This window comes from Astatotilapia calliptera, chromosome 18 (assembly GCF_964374335.1).
Source record: "Astatotilapia calliptera chromosome 18, fAstCal68.1, whole genome shotgun sequence".
NCBI classification, from domain to species: domain Eukaryota; kingdom Metazoa; phylum Chordata; class Actinopteri; order Cichliformes; family Cichlidae; genus Astatotilapia; species Astatotilapia calliptera.
Window position 1 is genome coordinate 25,008,015 of NC_137439.1, and position 19,975 is coordinate 25,027,989.

Consider the following 19,975-nt stretch of genomic DNA (forward strand, 5'->3'; position numbering starts at 1 on the left):
TTAAAGAGTAAATCAGCACTACGGTACACATGTATAAAAAAATGGAAATGTGTGTTTTATAGAGTGAATGATAGTAATCCTGTTAGTTTAAACATCCCACGGGCCATATAACGCAGATCAGCAAAGAGTTGACTTGCTTTTTATGGCATCACATGGGTCACAGTGATGGGTCTGCAGTTAAAACGCCTTGAAAACAAGGAACTGTTACGTTTCTACTCATCATTAAACACATGCAACACAGTAAATATCTGAAAACAATGTGCACATAACTAAGACTTTCCTTGTCCGTAGAGGCAGGCTTTTGCTGCAGTCCTGAGACAACCATCTGCTGAGGCCCACATGACCAGAGTCCTGCAGGGTTTCATCGCCACCTCTGCCACTCTGACAACCACCCTGAGAGTAATCCCTGAACCCTTCACCTCCCTGGAGGCCATCGCATTGGCTGGTGCTGCTGCTGCTACCTCCGTTAGTCTTCTCAGTCTCTTTCTTATCACTGTTAAAACTGCAGGAACTGCTGATTGCTGAAGGTAGCACCTTAAGGCCAGCAGATCCTTTAAAAAGAGGCTGAAACTTATGGGTTGCCTCTGAGAAACCTGCAAGTCACATTGAAGAATGAGAAAGAGTTGAATCCAAGTTGCTGGTAGCTGTGATGCGTTTCCCTCTAAAAAATTTAATAAAGCCGCCTTCAGTGCTTTGATTAGATTAAACAAAGTTAACATCGGGGAATTAACCTTTCCATCTATACCTGAATATATCATAAGACCCAGATTCAGATTTGTTTATGCAAAGTCAAAGAAAACTGGGAATGCTTTCAAGCCTATTCAAGCCACTGAGTCAGTGAGTCACAGAGTTAAATTTAGTAGGGCTTCAATTGGCCTGATACTGAGCAGTTTACTCAAGTCAAGTGAAAAGGAATTCAACCTAATCCTGAGCACAACATACTGTATCGTGTAGAGAGCGATTCAGCTTCCTCTTGTATATCCTGAGTGGCTGGAATATGAGTAAGAGATGGAGGCTCTTCCAGCTGCCATTGACTGACCTCCTGGTGCAGTGGTTTTCTGTCAAAAAGAATAATTCAGATTACAGGAGTAAAGACAAAAGGGAATAAGTGGGACACCTTTTTGTACTTACACTTCATGGACAGCGGGTTTGTCAAAAAACAGACCATCCAAGGCCAAGGTGCAGTCATCAGAGTCCAACATCTCATCAGATAATACAGCTATGTACTCACTGAATTTGAATACAAACCGGTTTAGGGGTAAATGATTAAGAGGAAAGAAAATAGAGATTTGACAAATGCATATGCACAACTGACCTGTTCGCTATAAAACCTAGATTAGAGAATGTGGGGAAACTGCCATTGTTGCTGCCAACCAAAGGACTTTGGTTTGTGGTAAAGATTAACACAGAGCTAACAGGTTTATCTTCATTTTTGTTTCATGACTCAATCAAGCCTCTTAATGATGTAGTTATACCATGTTTATGCCCTTATGGCCTTAAAGTTTTCAATCCCCACAGTATCATAGCATTGGGCAGATAACATGGGAATGATTTAGCTTTAATATACAGTTCTGTGCTATAATCTTGAGCCATCCCTCATTATTAAAAATATTTTGATTCCAGATTTTCTTGGTATTAAAAAAAACAAACATCTGAAGGTGTTTCAAAGTTTTCCTTTGGACATTGGGTGCTTTTTCAGTCCAGTCCTTGTACCTGACCATTTTACGAATTTTTTGTTGTTGTTTGTTAAGCCAGTTAAAAATAACCTATGACTCACTGAAGCATGAAAGGGTACCAGTGTTGTGTCTACAAATAACAGACAATTTACAAAAGAACCTATTTTAAATTCTATCTTTAGGCACTTTGTTACTAGCAGCTGGTCAGCAAATAATTTCTTTACATTTCTGTAGTACAAAAAATACCAAAGATCACAAAGTTTGGCAGGCATTAAAATAAAATTATTGCATCAACAAGGTGCTTCCCAACGAGCTGTTAGCTGAAAATGCATCAGATCTCAGTACTGTGTGCAGTATTTTCCTAAGGAAAATAGTAAACTGGGCAAGCAGAGGACAAAAGAAGAAGTATAAGGCCAACAAAACTATCTATAGCACATGAACAGTATCTGAAAGTCATGACCTAATTTCGATTCGCCAAGCAATATCATCTGGAAAGCGTCTGATTGACAACACCTTCATTTTTTGAACATGACAATGATCCCAAACACACTGCAGATGAAGTAAAAGCATACCTGTATATAAACACACACACACACACACACACACACACACACAATGGCACACTATCACACTATGGATTCTCCTCCCCAGAGCCTGGACCTCAACATTTTTGAAGCAGTGTGGGATCATCTTGACAGAGAACAGAAGGCAGCTAACATCCAAAGACGACCTCTGAATGTCCTTCGAGAAGCTTGGAGCACTAGCAAGACTACTTAGAGAAATTACAGGAAAGGTGCCTAATTCTACCTGCCTAATGCTACGTAATTTCCCCAGGGATTAATAAAGTATTCTGATTCTGATTAAGTGAGTTCAGGCTGTGATGAAGAATAAAGGTGGTCAAATATCAACTTTCAAGCACGTTAGAATTATATGAACTCTGTTTTTTTGTTTTTGCCTTATATACTGCATTTCCATGTACGTTTGAACATGTTTCAATAAATCACTGCACCTACTGCCCACTTTCCTAGCAAAGGCCTTTTGCACAGCCCTCGTGTTAGTCATAATCCAGTTGATATCGCTTTAGCATTTAAGCTAATACAAGTTATTAACAGATTTCTTGAAAATGTTTACAGCATGACAGCTCACCTCCTGAACAAAGCAACATACAATCTGTTTGCATTTCATTTGCATTTAAATGAAGGTGTTTAAGAGCAAAATGCTTACATTATTACTTTTCTAGGCTGTTATGTTAAGGACAAAAGAAGTGTCGGCAGCTTTAGTTTAGCTAACATGTAAGAACCAGCTAATCACAATAAATTATGCAGACATTTTGACGGTTCACCGCTTAGGTAAGTTAAAAACAATGTCTTTCTTAAAATGATGACTGTATACCCACCTGTGATAACAGACATTACTCTGCAGATACGAAGACATTGTTTAGTCAGGCCTGAGTTTAACCCCCTGACCTCACTCCACAGTGACTGACAATAGTTTTATTAATACGTTTTCCTTTTGACAGTGCTGAACTCAGCTGTAGAAAAATGCCCTTATAAACAATCAGGGGCAGGTATAAGAGTGGTTACAGGATTAATTTTTATATTTTGTCGCGTATGTTTAAAAAATGTGTCTCAAGTCTTTAAACTACGAGGTAGAGAGTTACAGAACTAAGCTAATAACCGGCTACAAACGCAACAAAGACCCAAGAGAAGACAACCATGGGGGGGGGGGGTAGTGCTAACATTTCTCCTGTGTTGGCATACAATTCCTGTCTGTGCGTCAGTAGCAACTTTAAAAAGCAAAACCAGATGTGTGCTTAAAATAATCCAAACCAAACCTATCAATTTATCTTATCAATTAAAACTGTGATTATACGACATCAAGCCCCCCCAAAAATCTGCTACCCAAAAGAGATGGTCATTAACTCTGCTTTTATGCCTCCTATCTGGACTGAACCATTACAAATCTCTCGGGGGAGCATGAGGCCGACTCGAAACAATACGCGACGAAATAATACTTGACGAAAACATGAGCTATTGCTATAGCTGTAATATAAAACAGTCACAGGATTAAACGTAATTATTTGGATAAAAGTTTGTCCTCTTACACTAGAGTAAATTACGTGTACGATTACCCGTACGAAAGAAATGATCTGTCCCACACCAGACCACCACAGGAAAATGGCGACTGTGAAATAGATGGAAGACGAAAGTAAGAAATTATTCAATGCAGCGTATAAATTGCGCCCTGTTTTCATCCACACCGCTCAGAGGTAACGTTTGTTTGTTTTTCATCATTTGGAATGGTGTTTGTATTATGAGTAGCGAGTAACGATTGTCATTAGCTGGATTTTAGCCTGAGGAATAGGTTTTGGTGTGGAACAGCCTTAATGGAATGGTCTGCAGCTCCTGCAAGCAGCATCCAGCAACACATCGTGATATAAACGTCAAAGAAATGTAATGATCCTTCAACGGAACATTTGTCTAGATGATCATATTTGCTCTGAAAAAAAGGCATATTTGAAACTGACACCAACTGTCGTGGGCTGGCATGTACCTGAACAACTGTGCTGAAAGTTTCAGCTCTATACAAAATCCAACACCGCTCACCAAAAGCCATTTATAAGGTCCATCCCTGTGCAGATTTGGTGCTGCTACGTACATGTTAGGATCACCTTTGTGTGCCACAGAAGCATTCACTTGGTATGACACTTTTATTGCCCTTCAAAAACAACACCTCTCGCTCCTTCGACCTTGTGGTGTTAACAATGACCAGAATTAATTATCTAAGCTAAGGATCGAGTGTATTTTGTATTTAGTTTTATTTATTTTGTAGACAGTAAATGCTGATTGAGCCATGAAGTCAACTCTGGTAGCATAGCCAAACGCTTTACTTTATACATCTAAATAACCAAGAACTACAAATTGCACATTTAAAAATATAAATATTCAATGTTATTTTGAACAGTTTCCTGTTTTGTCAAGTTTATACTATCTGCTAAAGCATGCTACAAGCTGCATGTACAGACAATGCTAACTACCACTGATCTATATTTGCATTTCTGGGCTCCTGTTAATGATTTTTACCATTAAATGTTTGTTCTCTTGGTTCTCTTGGCTAGTGTCAAAAAACAATTTTTTTGGCAAATTTAAGATGAATTTTGGCTTTAGTCCAAAACCTAACCCATTCATTCACCTAATGTGTAAGATAAAGAAGTACTATTTATAAGAATGTAATTGTGTTTTACTTTGAAAAATGACATGAATAGTCAAAATACTCAGTAAAACAACAATTAGTGGCTCAGCAGTGTAGTGGTTAACACATTTGCCTAACATGCAAAAAAATGGGTGGAGACACAGGGTTGTGTCAGGAATGGTTTCCAATCTGAAAGAAGCTTTTGAATTAAATGAATAATGTTCTTCCGGTTGATTGATGACCCCAGCTCTGTTTGCTGTTTGGCAGCAGCTTCTTGCGGATTCTATGCTTACTGCACCATTTTTCCTACCTACGCCCTTGAGGTTCAAAATAAACATTTATTCCTGTGCAGCGAGGTATGAAAAAGTTCAAAAATATTAGCTAACGGTAATGTGCAATTTAAGTGTTACTTCAAGATTGCAAAAATGTTTTGTTTGGTGAGTTAAAAAATCGATGTTCCAATATGTTGCCATATTGTTTTTTCCTTAAACAGTTAACCACAGACAACAACTGTTAGGGTATTTACTTAATTGTTTATGCCCTGCCCTACTTTGTGTTTAGAGAGGTTGGAGAGGCAGAAAAATTATGTGATGTCAATATTCATAGCAAGAAGGGTGTTTCTCCCATCTCTCGAGTTTTTAAATTATCGACCATTATGAATACTGATACTGATAGGTTTCCAAATGGCAAATTTTGGCCAATAATATTGACATGCTGATAAAAACATCCGGTTTTAACCGGTGTATATATATATATTTTATACTTGACTATTAGTATAATAAGTTACATGATGAATATCTAAGTTATAGCTAGCTAGTAACCATCCCTGGCATGTTTGTGACTAGTACTGTAGTAAGCAACTGTTAATAGATTTATGCTTAACATGGTTTTGTAGTTGTGTCCATTTGCTGAGGTATTTGCCTATGGAGAGCCAATGGAAAACCCCTTTCCATTGGCTCTCCATATGCCCAGTGGAAAGGGCCTATGGATGACAGCATTGCTCCCTTCACCCATGAATGTGATGGAAAAACATAGTCATTTTGCTCCTTGTTATCGTACCAAAAGAAAAACAAAATGCTTGGTTTGCATTGCTGGGAATAAGCCGGACTCGTTTCCAGTGGGTGTTGGACTTCACCGGGGCTTGTCACAGTTTCTATTCTAATTTTTACGGACAGAATCTTCAGGTGGAAACAACAGGTGCCGGAAGGCTTTCACCTTGGTGGCTTCTGCTTTTTGTAAACAGTGTGGTTCTATTGGCTTCATCAAGTGGTTGCCTCCAGCTCACATTGAAGCAGTTTGCAGCCCAGTGTTAATTGGAAGAAATGAGAATTAACACTTAACACAAGTCTGAGGCCATGGTTCTCAGTCAGAAAAGGATAGAATACCCACTCCAGGTCAGGGACAAGCTGGGTCATTCACTGACTCAGAGTAGAACCACTAAGGGGCTTGTTTGGGCATCTGATTATAGTGTCTCCTGGGTGTTCCAGGCATGTCCTGGAAGAAGACATATAACCTCTCCAAGGACATGTCGTTCTTCCAGGACATGTCCTTTTTCCAGGACATACCCTGGAAGAAGGGCATGTCCTGGAAAAAGGACATGTCCTGGAAGAACGACATGTCCTTGGAGAGTTTATATGTCTTGACTGTCATAGGAACACTTTAAGGAAGTGGCTGAGGAGAGGGAGATCTAGGTTTCTTTGTTGGCTGGATAAGTGGTAGCAAATGGATCGATGAATGAATGGTTAGAAAATAGTTGGTTAGAAAATACCTGTATGAGAGCATTAACTTATAGTTTACTATTCTAACGTGATCCTTGATTTAATCCCCCATGCACACCTTGCCTCATGTGACCTCAATAGCTCACGTATGATGTTAAAAAAATTACCATACAATTTTTTAACACAGAAGTTTTCTTTTATTTACAAATATGTGTGTACTATGAAGAGGAAGTCAAAAAAGCTACATAATTTCCAGACCAATGGTCTATTTTCAGGGCAGAGGTTTGAACTGAATAATACTATACTATTTAGTTGTTTGTTAGTGAGTATATTTAAGAATGTCTTTTCTTTTTTAGGTCATGGCAGCAGAAATGTCATGTCTGACAGGTGTTGATGAAGATGACAAAGATGCAGATCCTGAGATCAATGCCCTCACACTCCTACAGGAACCAGTGAGAATGGCGCAAGAATCCGCTGCTTGCACTGATTCCTTTGGCAAGCCTTCCCCAAAACAAAACAATGTCCTTGATGTTCTGTCGAATGAAGATATGTTGTCTCCGGTTGGCTTGGGAAATGGACCTTCTTCCCATCAGGCTACACAAGCCCATGAACTAAATAGCATTTCCTCTGAAAAAGAGGAGGAAAAGAGTATCACGCCTCTAAAAACTGTACATGAAATCGACACTGCAGGAATTTGGGGATTTGATGAGTCACCTGAGAACTCATTGGATAATTTCAGTAGCACCAGTGACCTAAATTGGGACCCACACAAAGAGTTTATGCAGTTTCTTTGGGAAAACCATAGTGATTCCCCTGGTGAGGAGACTAAAGAGGAAGTCTCTCCTGCTAATAGCCAAAGGAGAAGGAAACGGAAAATGGACATGGTTGTGATGGTAGATCCTTCAGAAGACCTTTACCCTGAATTGAGCCCCAAGTCATCTGAGGAACTGTCTGAGGCTGAAGGCCAAGAAGATTCCATTCCTGTCAGAAAAGTCAGAAAGTCAAGGAAATTCTCTAAGTCACAGTCATCACCAACAGGAAAAGTTTCAAAGTATCCAAATGGAACAGTAAAGGCCATCAAGGAAATTCTTTACAATGGACCTTCAAGGAATTCACATGAGAACAACATGAAACACGGACTTTCTCCATTGAAGGGAAGACTCACAATAAATTCTCATTCAGAGGGGAAGCCGTCCTGTTACCCATGCTCAAAATGTAAACTTATATTTAAGAAAGAACATCATTTGCATCGTCATATGAAGTCTCATGTTGAACCTCCCAATATTTCACCAAAGCCCTTCATATGCCGAGAGTGTGGCCAGTCTTTCAGACAAAGTGGTTTGCTTATTGACCACATGTCCATCCATAAGGACAAGAGAACAAGACTTACTGAAGAGATCAAAGGTGTGAATGATCGGAAAAAAGATGATAAAAACGCTAAGTTTTTCTGTCCTCAGTGTCCATTTGGAACAAATTGCCCAAACACATTTGTTCAACATGCAAAGACACATGAGAAGGACAAGAGAAAGTTTAGATGTGACAAATGTAGCTTCAGGACTCTTAGTGAAAATGACCTTAGGAGACATGACATTATGCAGCACACTGTTATTACGGTTAGAAAGCAAGTGCAGGAGGATGATCATGGAATATTCTCATGTGATATTTGTTCTTATAGAGCTTTTAGCAAAACTGTTTTTAAGAATCACCTTCTCAGACGCCATCAACAAAGTTTTGAAGAATATGAAGCCGCACAGCATAGAGAGAAAAACGCACAACTAGGTAAGGAGCAGCAAGTGCCTACTTGTAAAACTCCTGTCGAAGATGCAGAGTTTACATCTAAAATCTCTATCAAAAATCAGATTGCCTCTAAAAGAGCTTGTTCACCTAATGGGTCCAGTGACATTTCAGACTTATTCAGAAATAGCAAGCTTAAGAGAGGCCCCAGGTCTCAAGTAACAGAGTCAAAACTGGACAAATCTATTAATGTTCTCCTGTCTCGACAAAGACATGGAAAAAAGAGTTTAGAGCAGAAGAAGGAACGCAATAATTGTAGTAAACCTGTTCAGCACAGTGACAAAGATGGTTGTGATGAGTTGCTTGAAACATTGACAGTCAAGGATGAAGAATCAACTTTATCCCCAAATGGCTCCAGTGTGACTATAGATCCCTCGACAGTCAAAAAGACACCATCTAAAAGAAAGATGTCCACCCCATATCGCAACACCTCCGACCAAGACTCATGCTTTATCTTACCAAAACCTTTGCCAAGTCCGAAAAAAGTCAATCCTGAAGAAGTGGCCAACTATGATGAAAGGGATATTTTCCAGTTTAAAGATACAGATGCAAACAGTAACCTTTCTGACAATGGCATCAAAAAAGAAAAACAAAACATCATTTACACATATAGCAGAAGAATGTCTATGAGGGGTGCCCTTCAAGCATCTAAAAGGCTTTTTGAGAAGATAAAGACTGAAGAGCAAGAGCAGACTGACCCTGAAATCAAAGAAGAATGCATAGAAACAGAAGTGTTTCAAGAAACCTTTGAAGCCCACCAAATACCATTGGGAGAGTCCTTCGGAGATGATTTGTCAGAGTTGGAATCGGACCGCAAGAACTGTCCTTATTGTCCTGCAGTATTTGAGTCAGGTGTTGGATTGTCAAATCACGTCCGAGGGCATCTTCATAGGGTAGGGCTCAGCTACAATGCGCGCCATGTTGTGCCTCCTGAGCAGGTGGCTTGTCAAGACAGAAGGCCGCGAATTCGACGGAAGATGTCAGCATTACGCCGATTGAAAAAAGGTACTTGCTTATTGCATGTTCTTCTTTAAAAGAAAAACTCTTGTACATTACAGCTTTCCTTATTACTACTGTTAAAATGTGCTCTTGCCGAGTTGTAACAGATACTGCAGGAGATCTCAAAATGTGGTTCCAAAAACGAAACCATCAACAGATTAATCAAATTAATTTGAAGGTACCACTCGCCAATTGGTTGGAGTTTTTCTCTAGTGACTGGTTGTTACTGACCAGTTATTAACTGCAATAATTAGTTATGTACACTAGTGCGGGGCGATATGTAAAAAATATTTATCACGATATGAATTATTTTATATCACAATGACGATATATATCACAATATACCGCAATATTACCACAATGTTTCCAGTTATTCTCTGAAAAGTTTGACAAAGACCTAGACACATTAATTCTTAATTAGGGGTCACTCGGAATTACTACAGCCAGAACAGTAGATGAAAATATTTGTTTTACTAACATGCATATCATATAGAGATTGAAAATGTGACGTCATTCAGGGGTAAAACCGCAAAGGATTCTGGGAACTCGTGGCAAGAGGTACTAGCGGACGCAGGCTTTCAATTGAAATTACATTACACAGCGATTAAAAAGAAACACAAAAAATGGCAAGAAGCTGTTGTATTATTAACTGCAATAGCCGGTCGCATGACAGCCACGGGAAGCCGACGGGTAAAGAGATCAGTTGTTATTGGATTACGTTGTTGAAGAGAAATTGTTCGAGCCATGTTTCCGAAGTAACAAAGAGCCGACGGATGGCCTGGATTGCAGCCATTCAAAGACCAAATATAACATCCCAGAGCACTCCAGCTCACATGTTAGTCTGCTCCAAAGCATTTCCAAAAAGGTCAGTGTTTTGTAGTAGTTAATACTTTTCATAACATAATTGGTGATATAGGTTACAAGCAAGTCTGGCGCTGAACAGAAATTGTCGTGCTATGCTCCTTTGTTTATTGTGCATAAATAGTGAATTGTCCTGACACAATATTGCGTTTCACTTCTGTTATTACCATGGTACATTGGCAAAAACATATACTTTTATTCACAGGGTAAAACAGGTTTTTTTGTATCACTAATTGCCCAGTACGATTACAGCATACAATATTATTGTCACTGCTACATTTCTGTAATGCGTACCAGAAATTATTTCCATTACTAATTAATTACCGTTGAGCTCAAAGGTCCTATTAATAAACGGTTAACGAATGTGTATTTATGAAGACGATTTGTGAGACTGGTAAACTTACGTTTGTTCATACGATGGTCTTTCGTTCTACATGGTGCATTTCAAGGTCCTGTACCCATCCATCGGTAAACTGTACCTGGGCTTGTTGCAGTGACCTGAAGTTACTAAACTTCATGAGTGTATGCACTCACTCCAAGAACCGTATAATTATAAATATGAGCGTGGTGAAAGTTGGGCAGCACGCTAATGTATTTTGTCCACTCTGTGTGCTCGTAAGGGTCTGACCCTTTCAGTCGTTTGATTTTTTTCCTCATATCTTTTCTTTGACTTTTCATCAAGTCTGTCTTTGTACGGACCGGCATTGTTCGCCTTCGTTTTGTACATAACTTTTTTGGGGGACAAAGGAAAAGCAAGAAGGTATTGGAACCGGAGAATGAACGTTTTGCGGTGCTGCAAATGCTTGCATTTGATGCAGTACTTGGATTGTTTTGCCACGAGTTCCCGGCATGCAATGCGCGAAAGTCACGTGGTCTGTCAATCTCTATATGTTGGTAAAACTAATATGTGTATATATATATATATATATATATATATATATATATATATATATATATATATATATATATATATATATATATATATATATATATATATATATACATGAGTACTACATGCATGTATATATGTACATAATGTACTTTATGCACATTAAATATGTATCAATGGCAGACTCATACCTTGGGCTAACATGACTCCAGTGTGGTCATGTGGAAAGTACGCAGTCTGTAAACAGCGAGCGCAGAGGGTGACAAGGTCACGAAAGCTGTCCTTCTCAATTACATGAACAGGGGCCATGCCTTTACAAATGTAACGCGAGATGGCTCCTGTGATTTGTTTATGGCACTGGGATGTTTTCTCAAACGGCGTACCTTGTGCGAAAGACTGCTTTATCTTCGGCTGGCTATAGTTTTTCTTTTCCAAACTTGCTTCCGTTGTTCCATAACTTGGTTTAGGTTGGATTTTCTGGGTTCTTGAGTTTTCCTTTGTGTACCTTCTGTAGGTGATAGAAGAGATTTGTTGTGTTGCCTTCGGGTGCGGGATTAGTTTTATAGCATAGCTTGCAAATGGGCGTCTTCTGCTCTGTGTCGGTGCTGTTGAACCCAAAATGTAACCAAATCACAGACGTATCCCCTCTTTTCGGTGAAAGTGCTTCTTCTTGGGCTGCCTTTGTAGCTGTCTCTGCCTGTTGCATGTCCGGGCATGAAACTGCAACCTGTCGCGCGTCCATCGTTTTGAGTTACCATAAAGCATGTCGCAAAACCACAAGACGGAGTTTCTTTGCGAAAAATTAGGGGTGCAACAATACACAAAATTCACGGTTCGGTTCGGTTCGATACTTGGGTGTCACAGTTCGATATATTTTCGATACAAAAAAATGTTCATGCCTTTTTAATTTGTCATTTATTAAAATTATAAATATATATTTTAACTCAAAAGTACAGTTTTTAAATTTAATGTTGCTGAAACAACAAAATAATAAAATATAAATAAATCTATCTGATCGAGAAATCACTCATCTTTGGAAAAGAGAGTTTATTACAGAGAAATGGCTCTTTCCAAAATAAAAGCTATACTATACGCTTCTTCTGGGCTATATTCTCGGCAGCATATTAAACATATCAGGTCCCCATAAGGAGAATCATGTGCTAACGGCTGTCTAAATGACTCGGGTAAAGTTTGTAGCATGCGTGCTTCTTGTTTTTGTCTGCTTCCACTTGTCTTTGCACTAGGATGATGTCGGCGTAAGTGTGCAGTCATATTCGTTGTGTTCCCACTAGTGCTGTCAGCGTTAATCTAGTTAAAATGACATTAACGCCACAACGCGGCAAATCTCTGGACGGCGTCAACACGCTAACGAGCTAACTGCGCTAACGCAGTAGTTCCCACCAATGTAATTGAGCATTGCGTGGCACATCCGACATACTGGTTTACTTTCGTCCATGACGCGCTTACCATCAGGGTCATGCTTCACATGAAAACAAAGACAGTTCCAAACTCCAGATCTGAATGAGGGTGGTGGAGGTTCAGTTTCGGGTAGCGTTGAGGCAGTTGCCATGTTGCAACGAGCTTAGCTTCTGTCTTGCTAGCTTGCGCTGCGCTCAGTGGATCTGCGCTCGACAGTGCAGCCTAGGCGGAGTAGTCAAACGCAGATCCACTGAGCTCTCAACACAGACAGCATCGTCAGAAGAAAAGTTGATAAAATAAATTTAAAATTTTGTATCGTTCGATACATATGCGTACCAAACTGAAAGCACTATATCAAACGGTTCAATACCGATACAAGTATTGTTGCACCCCTACGAAAAATATCAGATTTTTTATACTTTATTTTCTCTTGCATAAAGTTAGAGTATGTATAGTGACAAGACAACACTAATATATTTGCCACAGGCTATTTAATGATATATTTTATATAATAATTTATAAAACTAGGTTAGAAACGATAGAAACAATAGAAGACAAATGGCACGATAGACATTTTTCTATCGTCCACACGATATATATGGTCATATCGCCCAGCACTAATGTACACTATCTATAAATAGGGTTTTCTGCAAGATGGTTAGATCAAATGAAATGTTCGCTCCACAATCTACTGTAGGCTTCCATTGTTTGTGATCTGTCACTGCAATCCAGTGTCATCTTCTGTCCACATCAGCAGCAACAAGAGAAAATTAAAGATTCTCTTTCTGGTCTTGGTGATTTCTGCAGCCAACAGTGCAGCAGAATTTAAGCATTTTGAAATACGGTAATTTATATGTAAACATTATAGTGTCAAAGGTCAGTAGGTTGTATCTGTAACAATCAACACTGACAAACTCTCAAGAACTGCTTTGTGAAAATTAGTGGGGCTACCTTCTTCCAAATTCTCCATCTTGTTTTGGTGGGGGGTGGTTAGCCGCCTGGCTGCGTCCATCTCCATAGTGTAGTGGTTAACACATCTGCTGGGCAAGTGGAAGATTACTGTGTTGATTCCAGCCAGATACACAAATCCCCTTTGGTTATCTGGCCTTTCCTGATGGGAATAGTTGGAAGGCCTTCTGGGGTAAAAACTCTGCCAAATAAAGCATGCAGAGCTACCCGCTGTGTAATTCCATGTGACAAAGCGCTAGCCAACAGTAGCTAGCTGCATCCGAAATCTTGACAGTCATTCTTTTGAGATACCTGTATAAAACCAGTGGAAGGAACTGTGAGCATAAAACATAAAACCCAACTTGCAAACTGGATTTAAATTATAGATTAAAAGTCGTTCAGTGTTACAAAGTTCAAATGTCTGATATTATACGGTGCAATGTTTTTGTGCCTAATTTTATTTTATTTCTCTCAGCATTACAGCTAGAGTCAAACTCTGAGACCGTGAAGAGCATTCATTCTTGTCCCTTATGTGGGGACTCGTTTGACAACAGGACTGGGCAGTCAAACCACATACGAGGCCACCTCAAAAAGCTTGGTAAAAGCTTTGCATCAAAAAACAAATCCCCATTACTTTTACTACGAGAGCTGATGAGGGACAAGAAGGAGTTCCAGAGGGCCCTTCAGATTGTGGGAAAGAGACGGAACCATTTCCACTATGGTGCTTCTTCTAAGCTGTCCAGTGCTGATCGTTTCACATCGCCCCATACTGGAATCATAAAAAGTAATTCCGATTCAAGCGTTTGCACTGAAGCCAAACCACTGATACCCACCTTTTCTTTAGCAGAAATTGAATCTGAACAAAGGCAACAGGAGACGAATTTGGATGTTAAAAATTCGTTCTCAGGCACAACTGCCTTGATAGGAATTCTAAAGAAAAGGAAGTGTCAGGAAGATGCCAGACTAAAGGGATCCTCTCAGATATCCAGAAACATGATAACAGTTTCTTCAAACAGTGAACACAATTCAGGAGCAAAAGTTGTATCTTCACTGCCAAACCAAATATCTGGTAAGTAACAATGCTTTGGACTACCATTAAATTTAATTGTCTAAGCTTGTGCATGTTCTAAAACTCAGATTTGCAGCAGCTGTTTTTTGTCAGGATTTTTTTGTGTGTTTGTGAGTGTGCATGTGTGTTGAAATTAAGGTTTCATCAGCATAAATGTAGAGAATAAGAGTATACAGTGGGGCAAAAAAGTATTTAGTCAGCCACCGATTGTGTAAGTTCCCCCACCTAAAATGATGACAGAGGTCAGTAATTTGCACCAGAGGTACACTTCAACTGTGAGAGACAGAATGTGAAAAGAAAATCCATGAATTCACATGGTAGGATTTGTAAAGAATTTATTCGTAAATCAGGGTGGAAAATAAGTATTTGGTCACCTCAAACATGGAAAATCTCTGGCTCTCACAGACCTGTAACGTCTTCTGTAAGAAGCTTTTCTGTCCCCCACTCGTTACCTGTATGAATGGCACCTGTTTGAACTCATCATCTGTATAAAAGACACCTGTCCACAGCCTCAAACAGTCAGACTCCAAACTCCGCCATGGCCAAGACCAAAGAGCTTTCGAAGGACACCAGGAAAAGTATTGTAGACCTGCACCAGACTGGGAAGAGTGAATCTACAATAGGCAAGCAGCTTGGTGTGAAAAAATCAACTGTGGGAGCAATCATCAGAAAATGGAAGACATACAAGACCACTGATAATCTCCCTCGATCTGGGGCTCCACGCAAGATCTCATCCCGTGGGGTCAAAATGATCATGAGAACGGTGAGCAAAGATCCCAGAACCACACGGGGGGACCTGGTGAATGACCTGCAGAGAGCTGGGACCAAAGTAACAAAGGTCACCATCAGTAACACACTACAACGGCAGGGAATCAAATCCCGCAGTGCCAGACGTGTTCCGCTGCTGAAGCCAGTGCATGTCCAGGCCCGTCTGAAGTTTGCCAGAGAGCACATGGATGATACAGCAGAGGATTGGGAGAATGTCATGTGGTCAGATGAAACCAAAGTAGAACTTTTTGGTATAAACTCAACTCGTCGTGTTTGGAGGAAGAAGAATACTGAGTTGCATCCCAAGAACACCATACCTACTGTGAAGCATGGGGGTGGAAACATCATGCTATGGGGCTGTTTTTCTGCCAAGGGGACAGGACGACTGATCCGTGTTAAGGACAGAATGAATGGGGCCATGTATCGTGAGATTTTGAGCCAAAACCTCCTTCCATCAGTGAGAACTTTGAAGATGAAATGAGGCTGGGTCTTCCAACATGACAATGATCCAAAACACACCGCCCGGGCAACAAAGGAGTGGCTCCGTAAGAAGCATTTGAAAGTCCTGGAGTGGCCTAGCCAGTCTCCAGACCTCAACCCCATAGAAAATCTGTGGCGGGAGTTGAAAGTCCGTGTTGCTCGGCGACAGCCCCAAAACATCACTGCTCTCGAGAAGATCTGCATGGAGGAATGGGCCAAAATACCAGCTACTGTGTGTGCAAACCTGGTAAAGACCTATAGTAAACGTTTGACCTCTGTTTTTGCCAACAAAGGTTATGTTACAAAGTATTGAGTTGTATTTTTGTTATTGACCAAATACTTATTTTCCACCCTGATTTACGAATAAATTCTTTACAAATCCTACCATGTGGATTCATGGATTTTTTTTTCACATTCTGTCTCTCACAGTTGAAGTGTACCTCTGGTGCAAATTACTGACCTCTGTCATCATTTTAGGTGGGAGAACTTGCACAATCGGTGGCTGACTAAATACTTTTTTGCCCCACTGTACCTTGTATTGTGGATGAAACGGAAGTGCCTGTTACACGAAATACAGATTAGCTTTATTCTTGTTTTATTGCCTTGCAGTTAATAGTATAATATTAAATAAAGTATTGACACTTAGGCATTTCCAAGTACATTTCTTTTTTGTCACAGACAGCTTATTTGCTGAAATGTGATGAAAACTGTTGAAAGCTTGATTTTAGACATGATAAACTTACCAGTGTCTGTTTCTACAATTCATCAACACCTCTGACGAATAAGTAAACCTCACTAAACCTCTGTATTTACTTTCTTCTTATTGATTTTGTCTTTTCGCAGAGAAGGGTGAATTCAACAGGAAGGTGTGCATCCATTGCAACGCAACGTTCCACAGTGGTGTTGCATTGTCAAATCACCTCCGGGCATATGCAAAAAGAAAAAGGATCGCCTTACTCGAGGGAACCAGTAAGTGCAACTAGTAAAATCTTTAGTCAGACTACGCCCTGTATGCTTTCTTCTTAAAACCTTTACAATTACACTTACCATTCACACTACTAGGTCCCCATAAACTGTTAATCCAGTTTCACGCCAGAATTTTGTCTTAGCCTTCTTCCTGACTAGGTCTTATCAGTAACAAAAACATCAAAACTCAAAACAGCTGGGCTCACAAAACAAGTGATTTTATTCTTCCTCTGTGCATACTCTTTGGCTTCTCCTGGTACTGAATAATCTCCTTTTACCCTTTTTGGAAGATTGGGAATAGTTGCAAAAGCCAATCTGTTTTCTGCAGTGTTGACCACAGTTTTAGTAGCAGTTCCACTTCAAATTAAAAAAATGTAAAAAAAATCTTTGGTCTTGGAGCATTTACCACAAAGAAGTCTCCTTCTGCTTTCTTTTTACACTAGCATCACATCAGATCGCATTACCTTCAAAATATTTGTTTTCAAGTGTAGCCAATGCAAAGAAAGTGAGCATCTACTTATAAAAAATGCTCTACTGTTGGTTAAAACCTCCAAAGAAAAGTACCTTTTAGAATTTAATAGATTTCTGCATAAATGTGACCAAAAACAACTTCAGATTTTCAAGTCCTAAAATGTATTATTTTAGCATTAAGTATGTGAACCTCGTGGATTATCAGTTAATCTGAAATTGGAGTCAGATGTTTTCAATCAGCCAGATTACAATCAGGTGTGAGTGCACCGCCTGTTCTGTTTAAAAAAGAAAAAGAAAAAAAAAAGAACCTAACTGTGTTTGTGGAACGGCATCATGCCAAGAACAAAGGAGCTCTCTGAGGAACTCAGGAAGAGGATTGTTGATGCTCATGAAGCTGGAAAGGGTTACAAAATCATCTCAAAAGAGTTTGGACTCCACCGTTCCACAGTCAGACAAATTGTGTACAAATGGAGGATATTCAAGACCACTGTTACACTCCCCAGGAGTGGTCGACCCACAAAGATCACCCAAGAGCAAGGTGTGTAGTTCATATGATCATAAAGGACCCCAGGGTAACACCACTTCCATGCTGGCAAATGTTCAGGTTCATTAAATTGTTAAAAGGAGAACACCAAACAGCAAAGCTGTGCGTGGCAGGGAGAGGAGCAGATGGTTGTATCATGGTTTGGGCCTTGCTTGCTGCATCTAGGCCAAGATGCCTCTTCATCACTGATGGAACAATGACTTCTGAATTATTCCAGCAAATTCTAAAGGAAAACCAGGACATCTGTCTGCGATGTAAATCTCGAGAGAGAAAGTAGGTCGTGCAGCAATACAATGACCTTCATCGCTAATATTTGTACTTAAAGGTTAAAGAAGAATAAAGACTATGCGGCCAAGTCAGAATCCTAACCCCTAACCTAGCAAGAATGTTAGAGCAAAAGCAAAAAGCACATAGTTTTACCTCTCTTATGTAACGTTGGATTATTGAATAAAAGGAATGATGTAATATTTTTTATCTTGTTTAACTGGGATCTCTTATTCTGGCAGCAGGTCATATTTATGCAAAGGGTTCACAAACTTTCAGGCACCAACAGCAGCAGAAATCTCAGCCTGATAAAACTGTGTAGCTGGAAACCAAAAGGAGCTGCGATGTCCAAATCTTAGTTATATTTAGTCCACCAGTGGTTATTTGTGTGCTCCCCAAGGTAAGAATGTAGGAGGGCATCAGCTTTTTGGAGCTTTAGCAGAGATTTTAATTGCAGAGCGACCTCTTGGTGGCTTCAAGTTGTCAGGACCCAGTTTTCCTGCAGGCGCACATCATCACACTTTGATCTTGGGCCCTTTCTTAGCCACACTCGACCATGCATAATACAGCAAAAGTCAAAAACGTCCACACATTCAAAGCCCATTCAAAGAACTCTTGCTGAAATGTCATTAGACAATTTTCCAGTGTTCATCAAATATTTTCATCCATTATAATGTTAAATATACTGTAGTGTTAATGTTGGGCTGTAAATGAAATTCTGTCTTTCAGCGATTGACTGTAAAGCAGTTAGGACACGCTCAAGGCCTGGCTCAAAAAAGAAGACACTGCCCTTAACTCAAACACCAGAGGAAATGTACAGGCTCACCTGCAGGTAATGTGTTTGCTTTTTTTTGTTGTTTTTTTAATCCCCAATTCATTTTTCCCCAGTCTCAAGCTGCCAGATAACCTGGTTGCCTGGTTTTGCATTTCTTTGTGTTTCCAGGTTCTGTGACCTGGTCTTCCAAGGTCCCTTGTCAGTTCAGGAGGACTGGATAAAACATTTACAAAGACACATAATGAACACTAGCGTCCCTCACACTGGGCTAGGCATGGTAGAGGTCACCTCGTTGCCCACAGACACCCCAACCTTCAAGACTGACCAAGATGGCTCCTTGACAGTCACACATGCTGTCTCATGAGGCCAGTGGGGACCTTTTTAGATTTCACTAGACTGTATGTGTATGTATATTCGATGTTCACTTTTGGGTTTTTTTAGTCAACAAATTACCGGCCAAAAGTACAATATTGCCTGAGATATTGTACACATTTGGACAGATGAAAAAATCAATTATTTTGGATATTGTTACCCTGTCTGTTTTTACATGGTCCATTTTTTTGGAATACAATTCCAAGTGGACAGACTGTTTTGTTTTATGCAGTAATGTAGTGTGGAATCCATTTCTAATGAAGACAACCTTTACCTCAGATTTCTCATGGTTTGAGTCAGTTTCTGGGAGCACTTCTCTTCTGTATCAATATTCACATCAAGTCATGTTTCCTTTGTATTGCAACATGGTCAAATCAAAACCCACAGTCTCTTTTCAGGCCAGAGTTACTGAGAGAAATATTTTGAATGAAAGTGCAAAACAACAAAAAAAAAAAAAAAGAGGAAAAAATGAAAAAGAAAAAAAATGTCTGAAAACTTGTCATGCATAGAAAGAGTGTTTTATAGTATTTCAGTAACTGCATTGTTTCTAACACAAGATTTAAACTGAAGGTGGTTGAGGAAGAAAAGAGGTAAAAAAGAGAGAGAGACCTAACACGCACAACCCGTGCTGACCAAGCCCTTCATACATGTCACCTATATTTAATGTTTAAATATACTGTTTTGAAATAATTTAATTTTAAATGTACTATATCACACAGATACAATGCTTAAAACATTTGTGTTGTTCTAAATAAAAGACAAAGAAACAA

At 39.6% G+C, this 19,975-nt stretch overlaps 1 protein-coding gene across 1 annotated transcript; it reads left to right on the forward strand.

Annotated features, from left to right (window-relative positions):
• The first annotated feature begins 3,625 nt into the window (after positions 1–3,625).
• Positions 3,626–19,975, forward strand: znf644a (zinc finger protein 644a). The gene is made up of 6 exons (XM_026148536.2): positions 3,626–3,945; positions 6,943–9,385; positions 13,972–14,565; positions 16,657–16,782; positions 18,788–18,890; positions 19,002–19,975. The coding sequence occupies exons 2-6, from the start codon at positions 6,946–6,948 to the stop codon at positions 19,195–19,197; spliced, it is 3,459 nt and encodes a 1,152-aa protein (XP_026004321.1). The 5' UTR covers positions 3,626–3,945; positions 6,943–6,945; the 3' UTR covers positions 19,198–19,975.

Coding starts and splice junctions, on each gene's coding strand:
- znf644a (XM_026148536.2), top strand. CDS start 6,946: ATGGCAGCAGAAATGTCATGTCTGACAGGTGTTGATGAAGATGACAAA. Junction 14,566..16,656: donor ACTGCCAAACCAAATATCTG/GTAAGTAACAAT, acceptor GTCTTTTCGCAG/AGAAGGGTGAATTCAACAGG. Junction 18,891..19,001: donor ATGTACAGGCTCACCTGCAG/GTAATGTGTTTG, acceptor TTGTGTTTCCAG/GTTCTGTGACCTGGTCTTCC.